The 16975-nt window shown below is 41.7% G+C and overlaps 1 protein-coding gene across 1 annotated transcript in view; it reads right to left on the bottom strand.

Annotated features, from left to right (window-relative positions):
- Nucleotides 1-593: 593 nt before the first annotated feature.
- The window catches only part of prdm5 (PR domain containing 5), a 41080-nt gene continuing 24698 nt past the window's right edge, over nt 594-16975 (bottom strand). Inside the window, exons 14-16 of the mRNA XM_078259777.1 lie at nt 11947-12032; nt 5253-5357; nt 594-2769 (exon numbers count right to left, since the gene is read on the bottom strand). Of these exons, the coding sequence (XP_078115903.1) occupies nt 2605-2769; nt 5253-5357; nt 11947-12032 (356 nt within the window). The 3' untranslated portion in view covers nt 594-2604. The remainder of the gene's footprint in view (nt 2770-5252; nt 5358-11946; nt 12033-16975) is intronic.

The following is a 16975-nucleotide window of genomic DNA, read 5'->3' as shown; positions in this document are numbered from 1 at the left end:
AACAGACTATTTTTTTAGGCTTAAATCGCCCCTGTTACAGACACAGAGAGAGATAGCAAAGTGATAATCAAAAGCAGAGATATCTCAACTCCCACTCTGACCTGTCAGTCCAACAAGACAGACATGTGGCAGACAATAATATTCCACTGTTGGATATCCCCACTACTACTACTACTGTTTACAAGATGCAGTATAAATGCTACTGTATTTGAGAGTGCGTCAGTATGGCCTGGAGGCCTCACCACTAACAAGCAGGCGGCGGGCAGCACAAGCTCAGCGGGCAGCGAGGGCTGGCGACTGCAGCCACGCCCTGCACGGCCACGCGGTGAACCGAGCTCCAGAGGGAGAGCAGGGTAACCCGGCCACATGGGATCTGAGAGTCATCGATAACCACGCTCCTCTGGAAGCCTGGCAGAGAGAGGCTGATAGGAGCGCCTGAAACATAATGCTGGTTTTGATTTCTTTATGCAGCGGAGCTGAAATGTAATCTAACATGAACATTAGCTAATTGTTAAAACAAACAGGACACACTCAAATAAGTGAAGATAGACATACTGTAGGAGTTATGTGTTTTTAGGAAGCCAAAAGCACACATGGCAAGATTTATTGAGTTTCAACAGCAGCCCGTTTGACAATCTTCACACAGCGAAGATGAGAAATACTCGCAGCTCTCCCACTTCACTCCACCGCTCCGGAGATTCTCACAGATAAATCCTGAGATACTAGAGAGCCTCTGCAGGGGACGGATGTGAGAAAGACTCCCCGCATCCACAGAGAGAAACCATCACAGGCAATATTTAGAGTGTGGCTTTACGGATCAGGCAAGTGGTGACTGTGGCCTCAGTAAGAAGAAAAAGCATAATTAGCCCTCGCTCCCAGCAGACTGCCAACCCAAGAATAGGGGTTAGATTAACAACGAGAAAGCGAACACTTTTAATCAACTCTCAAAGCGTTTCCTTGCACCCCCACCCCCAACGTCAACAGTTCACAAACACATAATTAGAACGGGCGGAGGAAATGGATGTTTGGTAGGTGATGAGGTTTTATATATTTCAAAATACAAAAGTGTGAAGTGACAATTCACAGTCTACAGATGCAGAATAAACAGCGGGAACATGTGCATTCATCACAGGGGCAGTACATGAGGAAGCAAATGGGTGTGGACATAAAACAAGAGAGAATTGCACTTCTATTGAAATACATTAAATACTGTATCGAACAATGATGAACAAAGAACTTAAACACATACCGTAAGGCACAATAACCCTGGGCCGTTCATATGAAAACATACTCAATACATTAAGAAATTCAACACACACAGTACTTTGGATTCTCTTCATGTCCCTAAGACAATTTGGGACGCAGAAACAGTAACACACTTTAAGCACCAAAAGGCTGTGGGAAAGGGAGGAACTCATTCATCTTAAATTAATAATGTATGCCCTGTAGTTTTAAAGTTGTCTACCAGATTATACCTAAAAAGCCATGAAACTTCTGTTTTCTTGATCGCTTTTTAAATGAGGACCCAAATAGATCTGAAATAGGAGCATGAAAGACTGGGGACAGTATGTTTATACTCTGGCCATTCATGTAAATAAAAACTTACAGGTGAGCTGTTTCAGATCTCGTAGCTGGTTAGTATTACAGTTTTCAGAGCTTCACTTCTCTCCATCTCCCGTTCAAACATACTGTTGAAATACTTTTACTTTGAAATAATAAATGGAGCAACATGCTTGTGTAGTGTGCTCTAGGGCTTAACAGTCTAAATATTAAACATGTTTGGATGCCAAAGAACCGGTATAAACATGTAGAAAGCGTACAGGTAAGTGCGCTTCAAGGTCTACTGGCCACAGATGTACAGTAATGTGTTCAGACAGCTGGTCAGTAAATGCTACAGTGGAAGAGGTCAGGCTGTAACAGTATGAACAGTAACACTGGTTAGAAGTCAGACAGACTAAAAGTGAAATAACAGACATATCTGTGAGCAGACACTCTGAAGGCAGCTCAAACAATACCTAAACAGTAGGGCTGCACAATACATGGTTTTTATAGTGTCATCGCGATATCAACTTGCGCAATAAACACATCGCCAAAGACACTCTGAGATTTTTTGAGTTAGTTGAAAGAGAGTATCAGTAGAAAACTACACTTTAAATGTAACTGCCATTTTGTTTTAATGGTGCTTTTTATGTTCAATGTTCAATAAAATAATTTTGTTTTCCAAATTCAACAAGCAATTTGTTGTATTTTAGCAGAACACTGAAAGTAGCAGAAAGGCAGAACTAGGTACACTTTAATATTTGTGTATTTATTGTAAGTAATATTGTTTTCAACAATGTTATCACATATTTTCCTCATATCGAGCAGCCCTACTAAACAGTATGACAAACATTACAAATAACAAATGTACAGCCTGTGTTTCAATTCTGAAATACTCGCCCAAATGTTTTCCATATCCTACATGTGTGTATCTTTAATAACAACGTTTCTGCTATCGCTCCATCTGTATATACAGTATGTATAGGCCATACTGGTTGCATAGGGAGACTGAACTTTATCTGAGGAATCAGATATCATTGTCAGCCAGCGGTTCCATAATTAGCTCTAGCTCTCCGTCTCCCCGTGGACGTTCTCCATGTGTACTTTGAGGTAGTCGTTCCTGGTGAACTTCTTATGGCACAGCTGGCACTCTGCCATTGGCCGGTTCGGGTTGTGTGTGAGCTTGTGCCTGCTAAGCATCTTCTTCAAGCTGAACGACAGGTCACACACCTAGAAAACACACGGAACAATACAGGATTTTAAAACTTGAAGTCGTTTAACCCGTGGTCTTGTTTGCTGAATTCTTCTGCTCACTGTAGAGTTCAGGCTTATCTCCGCCACAGCCAGAGACACAGAGAGTGATTTGTAAATCACACGCGGCGGACCTTGGCGACAGACTTTGTTTCCTCCACCAGCAGCGAGAGGGAATGCATGCAACTTAACATCCATCATAAATGAGCCATTTTACACTGTACAAAATGACTCCATCGTCCTCTATCAATCATGATAATCTGCCGCTGGCTGCTGTGCAGCTGCAGTTTAACATACTGCTTCAAGAGGCACAGCATGTGTCCTCCTCACTCTATCTGGGAAGAACTTCAGCGCCATGACTACATTCACAAAGTCTCACAGACAGTTTATATCTGTGGCAAAAGACAAACAGAATTCCTGCGAGAATCATGGTGAAAAATAAGGAGATTCCTGTCCTAATATCATGTGGTCGGTTCAGAATTATTTTTTTTTGGTCCAGAGTCGTTGTAAGTTAATAACTGTACACAGCGTTTTTCTACCATAATAATTCTTGCGGTCGGGGCACACTGGCCGCGAAGCGCTGCGAAGCGTAGATTTGTGCCTGATCGGGCGCCTGGCTGCTCAAATCAGATGCGCATTTCTCTGCGCCGGTCACAAAGCGATCCTGCTCCTCTCCACTCTATAGAATGGATTTTTTTTCATCATGGGTAACTTCATAACCTCATGAAATTATAATGTAATGTGTTCATGACAACTATACATGTGTGTCCTGCTACAGTAATGGCTGCAGTAGGAATATAGACAAAAAGCTCTTGTTGCCAGTAATGTGTGTGTGTGTGTGTGTGTGTGTGTGTGTGTGTGTCTGTCTGTCTCTCTGTCTATCCAAATATCTGTCAAACAATCAACGAATCTGATCCAGTCAGTAAAATATTAGACATTTTATAAAGTGCACCAGTGGCAGGAGCTGATGAGAGAAGGGCCTTCTCATCTCATCCTAACCCAGATGTTACTGGATGCTTCTACAACATTTTTAATGCTGTTATGACAGACACTGCTTATAGAGCCCCTCTAGCTTGTCTGGAAAATGTTCCTGGAACTGTGCGATCCTTTTGTCTGACTCAAAATCCACTCCGAAATAAAATCCACATGTTATTTCTATTATCTTTTTAGTTTAGCGTAGAATTATTTACATGAGAATTTCTCTTCCACAGCTGGGAAAAAGAAGCCAGATGAATGTTGGATGTCTTCTGATGCTTCACTGACGATGAATAGGAAACTGATTCTGTGGTCTCAAACAACAACTCTATGCCCATTTTTTGGTTTGGAACGTGAGGCGATGCCACAGATTTAGGCTTATTAGGGTGTTAAAGCTCAAACGAGAGTCTGAGAATCCAGAGTTGGGTGATGGATTAGACACAATTGTTTTTTTGATGTTCTTCAAAGAATTAAGAGATATTTGGCTTCCAGAGTTACGATCTAAGAGTATCGTCCATGACTGAGCTGTCTAGATCAAAGGCTTTCAAAGTCTGACACTGTGGACCCCCCCCTCAGACAACTGTGCCTCCCACATTTTAGTTTATTACCTCTAAGCCTGTATTTGTATTTAGTAAGCAAAGTGGCACCATTACAGTAAAAGTATGCTGAAGTAGTTATTATCAGTTCCTGTTTGCAATGTTTCTATGAATGTCCATGTGAACCATCGCTGGATTACTTTGATACTGAAGAAAACTTAAAAACATGATGATTCTCAAGCAAGTTCTGAGTTACAAGGTTTGTCTTTATTTCAATGATTTCTAAGTGGATTTATGATTTATGGGCATTGATTTGCAATGGACACAATGATATCCCTGAAAGGTTTTAGTTACTCTGAATCTAAAAAATAGGTTCATCTTGTTTTTGTGATCAGTTTTGACTGAGTTATGACTCCAAGAAGAAGTAGCTTAAGCACTTTAATTGACCGTGTTGTTGAGCGAGCCAAACTATTTTGACTTGCTGTCCTTTTTTAGAACAGCTTGCACCTGCCTCTTTTACCTCACACAGCATTAGTCTGAAAACCCCCGGTCTACAATAACATCATCTTCATTCTGTTTAAAAGGCATCTGGCTTCCATTATTTATCACATTAAAATGTTTCTATTTAAAAAGAAATGCCAATAAAACACAGCATTCAAAAAGTTTGTTTCTAACATGGACAACATCTTCTGTCACATGTTCCCTCCCCAGTCTCTGAGAATAATTATTTCTCCTGCAGTATTATAAGCAGAGGGTAATTTCTCCCTCTGATCTTCTCAATGTGTTTACGTGAGATCAGCCCACTCTGCCCCTCCAGAGAAGCAAGATCACTATCTGCCTCTTACTGAGCCCCCCAACTCTTCCCCACATCTGGCCTTGTGCCATCACATATAAAGTACACACAGACAAACACGTGCAAGAATCCAGGGAAGACAGAAGTTGGATACTCACATCACATTGGAAAGGTTTCTCTCCTGTGTGGGTCCTCATGTGCTCGTCCAGTCCTCTTTTCTGGCTAAAGGCTTTGTTGCACTCGCTGCATTTATACGGCTTTTCCTGCAGCAACACACACACACACACACACACACACACACACACACACACACACACACACACACACACACACACACACACACACACACACACACATACACACTAAGTTTAAAGAGGGCACTTGATCTGTCAGTGTGCAGCAGAACAATACATAAAACAATACTTCCCCAGTTTGGTCACATATGGCATACACCAGGGTAATGACACACACATGTGCATGCACAGCACAGCGGAAAACACAAGAAGATGTAGAAATATCCCAGTAACACGCACGCACGCACGCACGCACGCACACACACACACACACACACACAGATACCCTCTCACTTGCTCACTTGCTTCACACCCCGGTGTTCTCCCTGTGAGTTTATGAAGATATGAAATGAAAGGTTGTACAGCCCCTGCAGTAGGGAGGAAATGACCGGCAAAGGGGCCATCAAAAACACATGGATTCCTCAAAAGAGTAAGGAAAACACGGCACAGAAAATCCCTTTGAACATGTATCAGAGCACTGGCTCTCTGGTGCTGTAGAATATCACTCCTCTGTCTCCACACCTCATCAGTTTACCAAAGAACATTTCCTCTACGCCTTTCGGAGGCCTGTCTCAGTGTCAGTCAAAGCAGCTATCTCAAGTATGTGTGTGTGTGTGTGTGTGTGTGTGTGTGTGTGTGTTCAACTGGGTGGACGGCTGCCTTGAAGAGTAGGTGTGTCCTACAGTATGAGGGGAAACAGTGGTGACACCTACTGTAAAAGACTTGAGGAGAAGTAAGAAGTGTGGAGATCGTCACTCTTTGGAAAGCTGTTTTTGACAAGTCTGGCTGATAGCAAAGGCTCTACCCATTTAAAGCTTAGTTGTCATGGGAACAGGGTGAATGCAGGAAGTAAGGGTCCTGGGAAAGGCGCTATCATGTGGGCGGGGCAAGGAGTGCCCAGTGACACAGGATACAAAAGGAGGTAAAGATCAGGTTCACTGCATGTGCGTGTGTGAGCGGCTTTAAGTATGCAACTGTTTGTGTGCATGTGACTGAATGAAGGGGAGCGATGGAAATAAAGCAGTGTGTGTGTGTGTGTGTGTGTGTGTGTGTGTGTGTGTGTGTGTGTGTGTGTGTGTGTGAAAACAGACTCTGTGATGATCTGTGTAATGCAAATTCCAACTTAAATCTTCAGCTTTAACAAGGATAATTTATTTTTCTATAAGGTCGTGCCTTATAGAAAAAGAAACTATCCTTGTCCTATGGCTCTTGTATGACCAAGAAAAAAAAAACTATGAGGGGTCAAAGTTCAAAGGCCAGGAAACACATGGATGGACTTAGGTGATATGGTGTACCCAGAATGCATCACTATGACCCAAGTAACATTGAACATCTGTACCTGGTGACCTTCACTCTTCAGCAGCTGTTCACCCTTTGGCCTGTGATCTGGCCTTTTCCTCTGAGTTTGACCACTCTCAAGCAAATAGCACATATATACATGCACAGATGGAGTTTGGATGGAGGGTGTTTATTTGCTCCAAAAGAGCCTCACATCTCATGTGTCAAGTTAAATATGTGGCTATTTGTAAAGCAGCATGCTGACAGGATGTCTTTGTGCTCTATCAGGCTTCAGTTAGAAATCAACAAAGAGCACCGGTCCACCTTAATAGGGCGTTCCGTTATGCTCGGAAGTCAGAAACACGCCGCCTTTAGTCGGATTTCTAAGTTGAGAAGTCAGACAACCTCACAGTACCTCAAGCTCAAAATACAACATGGCTGTTCTGTGCATCAACAGTAATGAAAGCTGTAGTAACATACAGTTAGAAGCACTTCTGTCTTATTTGTGTCTCACTAAATCAGTCATATACACAGTCCTGTCCAACTTCTAGCAGTGGACATGTTACGCTGTTTGTACTGTATGCAAAAAAACAGCATAATGCGTTGTTATCATCTGGTATTCCTAACAATGGCTAACCTGGTTACTAACTTGTTTTCTGTATTTCATAAAAACCACTGGTGATAACAAGGCACTTGCTTTCACAATAAAAGTGCATTTTAATTTGAAGTCAGTGGTTGGCCTTTACTGTGAAGTCAGTGACGTGTTGACAATGACATTCGCGTTTAGCTAATAGTTTCCTTCGTTTAACAAAGTTTTTTAAGCGACTTGGAAAACAAGGACTGACATTCATCACAAAATTAAATCAAAATGAAGACAAACTTTTAGCAACTGTTTAGCAAGTTGGTTTTGCTTTGTGAGAAAGAACTGAGACACGCAAAGGTGAAGTGGATTGGATGAAGAGATACAGAAGCCTCAAATTCCTTTAGCTGAGAGCACAGCAGCATTACGTCTGATTGTAACATCTGTATTTGTCAACAACACTTTAATCAATTCAATTTAATTTATAGGGCCCTATCCTGCACCCGGCGCAGCACAAAGCCCGACGTGAGTGTCTTTGCTAGTTTAAGACCGACGCAGTTGTCAGTTTCCCGTCCAGCGCCCGCGTCGTTTAAATAACAAATGCACCTGCACCCATCTGTGCGCCCATGGGCGTGCTGGTCTTACAGGGAGGTGTGTTCAGGTGCATTCTGGGAATATTGCTATCTTGAGGCAGCGGGAGGTGATCGCGCCATTGACCAACAAAAACCTGGAATAAAGTCAATAGCGCAGCATTTCATTGTTATTTTAACAGAGCATTAGTAAAATGCTCCTAGGCTCGTGCACAGTGCAGACACACTTTGCTTGTTACACACACAGGGACGCACAGCAGCACACAAACATGCAAAAGATTACAAATAAAAATATTACGGTGCAAATCCTCCATCATAATAGCAATGCTCCAAGGTCCAAACGCACCTGGCTTTTAAAGGGAATGGGAGATGACACTGATTGGTTGATTGCATGTTACGCCCAAAACACACCTCTGGTTAATGAAGACACTAAGTTCAACCCTTTTCAATCCCTTTTTTCCGTCGTCAAACTAGCAAAAGTGGATTTGTACACGCCCTAAACGCACCTGTGATCGTTAAAATAGGGCCCATAGTGTCAAATCATCACAGACGTTATCTTAGGACACTTTTCAGGTAGAGTAAGTCTAGACCACACTATAATTTCCAGAGACCAAACGCTTTCCCCAATTGGAATTTTTAGAATGGTTCTCCTACTAGCGTGTGTCTGCCATAATCACAATCAGGAAAAGTTAAAAAGGAAAAGTTTAACCTTTTAACCAGTTTTAAAGTGTCCTAACGCCTTCGTGCGTGACAACGAAAGATGAAACCTTTTACATAAAATATGCGTTTGTAATCATACAACAGCCATCATCAGAGATCAAAACCATATTGTAAAAAAAATCTCTTAATATCCAAAATGTCAGAATTTCATATCGGCATCAAATGTGTTCCACTTGAGTTTGCAGACGATGTGGTTTGTGGTATACACACATCTCAAATCGTCGTGTACATTAAGAGTGAGCTGCAGCTCTCTCAGCCAAATGACAGTGACTTCATCTGGTTCTGCTGTTTGTAACTGTTCAACCCATATTTCAGAGCGCTGTGAGCAAAGGCAGATCTGGGAACATTAGGAGCAAAACATCAGTCAGTTTAATCAGCAGCTCACCAGAAAATTATACCTGCCTGTTTCTACTGAGGGACGTCAACCTGGGCAGGATACGTCCATTATCGGCACACGGTAACAGCAGAGCGCCGTGCTCTGGACAACATTAACAGAGGGCAAATCTTTGAAATGAACAGTGTTGACAGGCCCAGACTGTCACAGTCATAACTGTATGAATTGATGATGGAAATCTGTGATGAAATACATATTAAGTCGCTTTTATCAAAAGTGCCACCAACACATGTCCAGATTCTCACAAAGAGCTCATGGAAAGTGGCGCTTTGGTGGAGAACTTCAATCGTTTCAAGTGATGCTGGGAAATGAGCGCTGTCCCGACCCAGGATATGACCTCATGACGTCCAGGGAGAAACCTACCTTTTCCTTTCTCCACCCCGAGCCCTGGCTCGCTTTACATTTACATGTTTGGGCCATTAAAACAACATTTCCTATGTCTGCATCGGAAAGTTTCTCCCAGTTTCTAAAGCAGTAAAGCTGGGGATGTCAATAACAAACAGCAAACAGTCTAAGTAAAGTGTATGTCATTTTCTCTTGCCTTTTGCGTCACTAGATGATTCATGAAAGAACCTGCAAATGTGGGATTTACCTCATAATTAAATGACTAGGGAGTGTCACTTCTGTTAGACACAGAGGAGACAGGACATTTTTCACTAGGCGAGGTGTGTGAGAATTTCTTTATGCACACTCTGAAGTTCAGACTGGACAGAAAAACTGAAGCAAAGTGGTCCAGATTGAATGATTGAGTCAGTGGGAGACCTGACGCTGTGTGAGCATCCCTTTCTCTCTTTCTTTGTCTTGACACCTTTTCACTGCACTCATTGCATTCTGGAATATAGTACAACACTAAAAAACATTGCAATTAGGTGTTAATAGGCCTTTTTCACAGCATTTTGACTTTGAAAAGCAAACATGTTACTCATAATATTAATAATGGCTCTGTTCTAGGGCTGTCCTCGACTAATGAAGTTCTTAATCGACTAACACTCATATGATTTCGACTAATCGATTAGCTGATTTAATCGACAGATCTGTAAAACTTAAAAGAATCATGCAAAAGCACCACTTCAAATCTTGTGGTTACCAGAGATATGATCATACATTTTTTTTTAAATAAGTCATTCAGCATGAAAAGCATAAAAAAATGACTAATCGACTAAAGAAATCTTAGTTGACTAAGACCAAAATGATTAGTTGACTAACAGACTCAAAGCCCTATTCTGTTCAATTCAATTGTCCCAGTAAGCCATGACAGTGTGACAGTGAGCCAGCATGCACAATATCAGGACCCTGAAACGATGATATCGTTATCGTACAAAAACTAGCACAACAATTCGTATGATATATTACAAAATTACGGTCACATGGCCGCATCTGTTTTACAGTTGTTAAGACAACAAAAAGGTACTGCGAGCTGGCCGAGAATTCCGGCCGATTTTTACCTGAATCTTGATCGCTAGATGTCTCGGAATGGAATTCAGTTGTTGCAGGAAACGGTAAACAGTAGTGTGCAGATCGGAGTGTAGTGTGTGAAGAGTGAAGATCGGAGGTGTTCACAAGGGAAGACGCTTGGAGTAAGAATAACGTGTGTTGATCTACTGTAGAAAAGAGATGGTTTGCGTTTGTGTTTGTTTACCATTTCAACAACTGAATTCCCACGGGACTTCAGCGCAAGACTACAGCTAGCCTTCAGTAACGCTATTACTGTGCAAGCCACAGGCATCGTTTGGACCGTTTCCATGTAGTTACATAGTCACTGATATGGTCATAACCACTACAGTGCTCAATTACCTATTTTTGAGGGGGAAATAAACTTCGTCGCGAAGGCATGACCTCCGTGATCGACTCTTCTGGGCTTTTGGTGAAGCGACCGATGGAAAAAGAGGTAGGTGACAGTACAAACTTTGAATTTAAACTGTTTCTTCACAATGTCTGAGTTGAAAACACATCTTGTTGTCACGTAAGGGCCCTGTTTGTGTTGCACAGACATTTTAATTGCATTTTGTGTCTGTTAAGAGGCACAAAGGCACTCTTTAGAACATGCCCCCACAACTGGCATTTTAGCTAACTGGGAGCTCAGCATTAGCTGCAGCAGCTCCAGTTTGCTAGCACAGATTTTGGTCGTTTTTTTCTTCCTATCGACAATACTCAGAGACATCTAGCGATCAAGATTCAGGTAAAAATCGGCCCGAATTCTCCTTTAAGTTTAGACACCAAAGACTAGTTAAGATTATAAAAAAAAAAAAAAAAAAGTGGTTTGGGTTAACCTTAAGTAGTACTCCCGGGACACAAACGCCCGTTACCTGGGAGAAAGGGTGTTTTTTTCCTCTTCTCCCGGGACACAAACTCCCCTCCCCTGCTTAAAAGCCCTGCTTCTTTGTGGTTTTATACAGCAGCAGTCCATGTGGGGCAAACTCATAAATTCGTGGGATACATACGAATAACAATGCATTTCTTTTCGTAGCTACATGTACGACATGTATGAGCCAGCCTGATTATTTACGTCTGTGCTTTTCCTACAAAGGCCAAATACCAAAGGCCTACGGTGCATTTGGTGATGCTTTGTCTGATTAACAATGCCATTGCTTCAGTAAATATATAATAATGCCACCATGGCATGTAACAAAATCAAGAGGACACATCTAAACATTGATTAAAAAAAAAGTTACACTTATAAGTTACATTGTAAAATACTTCACTATATCCATTACTGTGTTTTTGGAGGCAAGGATTGGCTAATCACAGTGTGCTGGACACGAATGGCTGTGATTGGACCATTTACAAGTGTTTAGGGAGCTCTTGATTTGATGCACCAGAGCAAATATTCTATCAAATTATCAATATGCCTCCGATCAAGTTTAACTAACAAATGTCTGATTGTACTTATGATTCGAAATACTGTAATGGAGAATACAAAATACTGTACACTATACACACACAATAACCGAAAGATGAAGTTCTTCCAAACGTGAGTACAGAAAGGGGGAAACTTACACGAGTGTGTGTGCGGATGTGCATCTTCAGGCCATCATTCTTGCTGAATGCTTTGTCACAGTAGGGGCACTGGTATGGACGCTCACCTAGGGAACCAAAACAATTAGACATCATTCACATATGAAACTGATACTGGACTACAACTCTAAACAGGAAGACAGACTCGGGAAGACTTTCTATTATACATATACTGCACATTTGCTCACATATGCCACACACACATTTACCAATATAAAATATGACATACAGTATGTATATATTCTCCTACATGACCAAATTAAAGACAGACCTTCAATGTCCGGTAGATGACTGAAAAAAATCGCATAGCCAACAATTCTTAGATGCAGGTGCATTGGAAAATATCACATCAGACTTGAAAAAGGAAGTTCCAACACTCTGCTCTTGCTCAGCATAACAATTTATTGATGATACTAACATTTTGGCTAGGTCCAGAGGGGCAAATAAATTGTTAATAAATTGTGATGCTGAGCAAGAGCAGAGTGTGGGATCTTCCTTTTTTAAGTCTGAGGTAGATGACAGAAAAAATATAAATAATGGACATTTATACAATGCCTTGCCTCACAGATGGTTGAGTTGTGTGTGTTGTTGCCTCTGTCCTGTCCCTTCTTCACTTGCTCTAAAGGCTGATTTATGCTTTTGTGGAGGCTCCACACAGAGCTTTCGCCGTAGCCTACGTAAGTGGCCTGAAGTTTATACTTGTGCGTTGGTCTGTGCTAGTGATAGACAGACCGGCCGATATATCAGGCTGATATTTGCGTTTTTACTGCTGTGTTTGCCGATAGTTTTTTCCTGTCATTATTTACAAACAGGCGTCCACAGGCAGCTCTGTGTTGCTGGAGACGCTGCAGTTCACGTGCAGACCATGCACTGCCCCTCCACCACTAGCACCATGGCAGTCTTAAATTACACATCAAGCACTTTATTTCAATGGCCACTTTTCAAGTTCATTGTTTCCTTAAATTATTTAAATGTGTTGACAAAGGACATTTTGTGATGACCTGATTATATCTGTCTTATAATATGTCAGCAAGCGATGCATAATCAAGGCTGTGTTGTAGATGTTGATGAAAGCCTTTTACCCTTGCACAGTTAACCATATGCAGTGCACCCATCCATATGATGCACATTGCACACATACTTAGGATGATATGATATGTGATATGAATGTAAGATGATTGCAGAAGTGACACTGATCTGTGTTTTTGTTTATGAAAGCATACAACATACGACATTTAGTTACATTTTTTGAGAGGTGCACGTCAGGCTACATCGTAGGATCCGGCGTAGGGTCAGTATTTCCACGTACCTACGTACGTACCCACGGCATCGATTTAACACAGAAGCATAAGTCAGCCTTAACGCAGATTTGACCTGGCTGCTGGTACACCAGATATCTTTCACTCCATTCATTTCTGATGCACACTGACTTTCCACTGCAGAGCAAAAGCTTATATTGGCTACACTTCATGGCTCGCTATCGGAGCTACAACTGGCCAACAGTTTAGGAGCACATCAGAGGCAATGTGGCTTATCCCAGTTGGATCAAAAGCAGTTGGGCCAAACTCCTGCAGATCCTATCTGAGCACACACCGATGATGACAAAGAGAAAGTGACAGGCTGTCAGTCAAACAGTCCACTGACACATGGATCTGTTTACCGTGTGCCGATCCAAAGGCCAGATAGGAGCACCAGAGCTGATTAATCTATAGAAGGGATATGAGGTAACCTATAGAACCATACTGAAATTAAAGTCTCCGACAGGAAAAATTTCTGGGTTCAATAATTGCTTAATTTATTTCATAGATATACCCTTAATCAGGAAGCTAGAGCAAACTAAATAAATCTCCTGTGTTCAGAAAATAGAGTAGGGAATCAAACTTAAAAAAGCATTTTCTGAAATCCCCTTCCTCGTGATATAGGAAATGACTCTTTTCTGAATTTAAATATATGCCTGCAAGTATACACAGTACAATCTAATGAAACACTGCTAAAAATAGATACCTACAGCTACACATCTGTGTTCATTCCTTCAGTACGACAATCTCATTTCTTATCTGCTTCATAGTAATCTCTCTTTAGTGGCTAATTGTTGAACAGGCAAGCAAGTCATTTTATTGATGGGGGAGATGTTTTGTCCCTTTAAGTAATAAGGTTAATTAGCTGTGTTTCTTTGGGATTCAAAATGCAAAGAAGATCCATCTAGGGAGGATATGAGAAAAGTAATATTATCTCCCAGTGCTATGAACACAACTGTGCTGAAGGAATATTTCTCTTCTGTTCTTTACAGCAAGGAAGTAAGGTTTGATTGAGGTACACAGTAAATATTTCATATCGTTTTGTTTTGATTTAAATGTTTTCTGTCCCTGACTAGATGAGACTGGGCAGATGTACTCATTTATCCATTTGTGTCCGACTACTACTTTGACTTAATACATTTTTATTAGGACTACAATGGTTATATTAAAACCATTTGTGATACACAAATCCTGTGTCTGTTAACAGAGAAGCTGCGACAGCTGTCACGACATACAAGTCGGGGTCTAAACCCATCGTAAACCTCCCCCCCACAAGAGGGCTTCAGCAGAGCACAATGAGGAGCGCTGTGACACAAAGTAATGAAATGTGTAACCCTTACGTTGGTGTCGGAAAGGGTTAACGTGACAGATGTGCACTGATTACCCATACTGAAACATGTGCAGAGGAAAGCTCGCCATTCTGTCCCATTCTGCGCAATTTCAGCTCTGGGGGGGGGGGGGGGTTTGTTGACAAACAGGAAAATCTGAATCCCAGATGTGTTTTGAGAAAGAGGAGAGCAAATCCTATGTCTTCTGTAGCATGTGTGGTATCGGGTTAAGGTCCCAGCGTTAGCCTTGGGGAGTCCTGGGGAAGGCATTAGTGGGCTAATTGCGCCGGAGCGCGGTGTGCCAGTGTACTTCTGTAGCTTGGCTCACATCCCTCCCAGGAGCTGGCTATTGTCAGTTAATACACCACACCCTGTTAACACAGAGGCTCACAATAAGTGTACACCAATTCACCTACTTAACCTATACACTCTCTGATTCTGGACATGTGGGCCTCATCTGGATAATTATCCATATATTCCAAAAGAGGTCATTCATAAATACGATCACTTATAGAGCACATATCCCACTCAAAACTACTTTAATTCAACAGTCATTGCTTTTCCACTGGTTCAACCTGCTCTTAATGAATCATGAGCAACTCAAACCTTTAGCGAAACAGGAAATAAACAAATATTACTCAGGAACCTAAGTAGTAACATTCTTGCAACATGGGTCTCTGTTATTCGTGCGAGAGGCTTTGTGTCTGTTTAGCTGAGTGTTACTGTAACTAGAAACCCTCCACTTATTCTCCAGATTGAGCCAGATTGTTTGGGGATTATGAGGGGTGGCTGCAGCACTGAGCCTGGGCTTTATGTGTGTGGAGATGGTAACTGATTTAGCATGTGCTGAAACAGTACACCATCTCTTTGACCCTGGGTGTCTCCCCCGGCCCCCGCTGTGGCCCTCACACTCCTTGTCTGCTAATCGATCCGTTTGGCACCCCTTGTGTGTTGTATATGTGTGCGTACGGCCGTGTGTCTGGTTAGCAGATGGCCGGCTTTGTCGTCCTGCCTGCCGCACAGCGTTCCTGTTATGGAGAACGCTTTGTAGCTTCGGGGCTCCGGTCTGAAAGACATTAGTGCTGTCCGTCAAAAAATGAATTCCCATCTTCCTCCAGTTCAGCCAGACAGTGGCCCTCCACTGTCCTTCTCTCTGCCCTGTGTCACATGCCGACAGGGGCCACAGAGGTAATGTGATATCAGTGTGTTGGAGATGATAAGAGATCACCTTTGATGAGCCGTAAGAACGCCCAACAACTTTTACACTTGACCTTTCCATTATAGCCAGGGTCTCGGTAGATTTCTCCACTTCCTCAAACAATTCCCTTAAACTCGCCCATGTGAAGGTATCAGACAGACTCGCCTTACCGCACATGTCGCAGATCCGAACTCCTGACACGCGTCTCAAAACTCCATCCTCAATCCAAATTAAGCATCTGCACGACACCCGGAAAAAAAAAGAGACCAAGCTGCGATAGCGCAGCACTATTTATCACAGAGACAATAATTCAGTACATAGTGATTTTACTTTTCAAGATTGTAACCATGACCACAGTAAAGACAAACAAAATCATCTGTGCGTAAATAGGTTCAGTGATTCCAGAGTTCTACCAGATGTCCATTTGAGGGCAGTTGTTCTGTCGTGCGATCACCTAAAGCTGCAATGTGTAGCTTTTTAAAGCATCAAAATATGGCTGTGTATAATTACTGTAACAAATGACACCATTATCGAGACAATTAGTATCCTTTGTCCGGTGCTAGTGGGATAGCAAGTGCGTGTTTATAAAATGAAGATGGTATTTTCCATGAACAAGTCCTGGTGTTATTTTCTCTTTCTCTTTTCCATTACTGAAAAGGAAATAAATATTGATTGTATTGTATATTGTTTTAATATCAATTTCGGTCTCACTGAGAAACCCATAATGACACAAAGAACAGTGACCTCAGAGCAATCTCTATTACAGCAATTCACTGTAAAACACATCACTGAAAATGCACATTGAATGTTTTGTATAAAGTTTTCTGGCACGGCCTTTTGTATAATTATACAAATGTTTCAAAGTTTAGATGAAATGTATTTACTGAAAATGCTTCAGGTTGTACACAACTATAACACAAGCTTCAAGTTCAGTGAGGCAGGTCTACTTTTCCTGTCATCTGTAATACAAACGTTAGACCAACCACTCCTTTCTCTAAGTCTCTGAGAAAAACCAGACACCAGACTTTGGCCTGTATGTATTTTATCTACTGTATATAACCTGATAATAACAGAATATGGGATTTGACAATAATAAATACCCTGGGGCCTAGGCCTGTGAGAATGTAGGCCTGTTGCTTTTTTTCTGATCAGTACATTAAAGGGGCACAGATCTTTATGTTACAAGT

The sequence above is a fragment of the Sander vitreus genome, chromosome 9 (assembly GCF_031162955.1).
Source record: "Sander vitreus isolate 19-12246 chromosome 9, sanVit1, whole genome shotgun sequence".
Classification (NCBI taxonomy): Eukaryota; Metazoa; Chordata; class Actinopteri; order Perciformes; family Percidae; genus Sander; species Sander vitreus.
The sequence above is the reverse complement of the archived record's forward strand: the minus strand, read 5'-3'. Positions and strand labels throughout refer to the sequence as shown.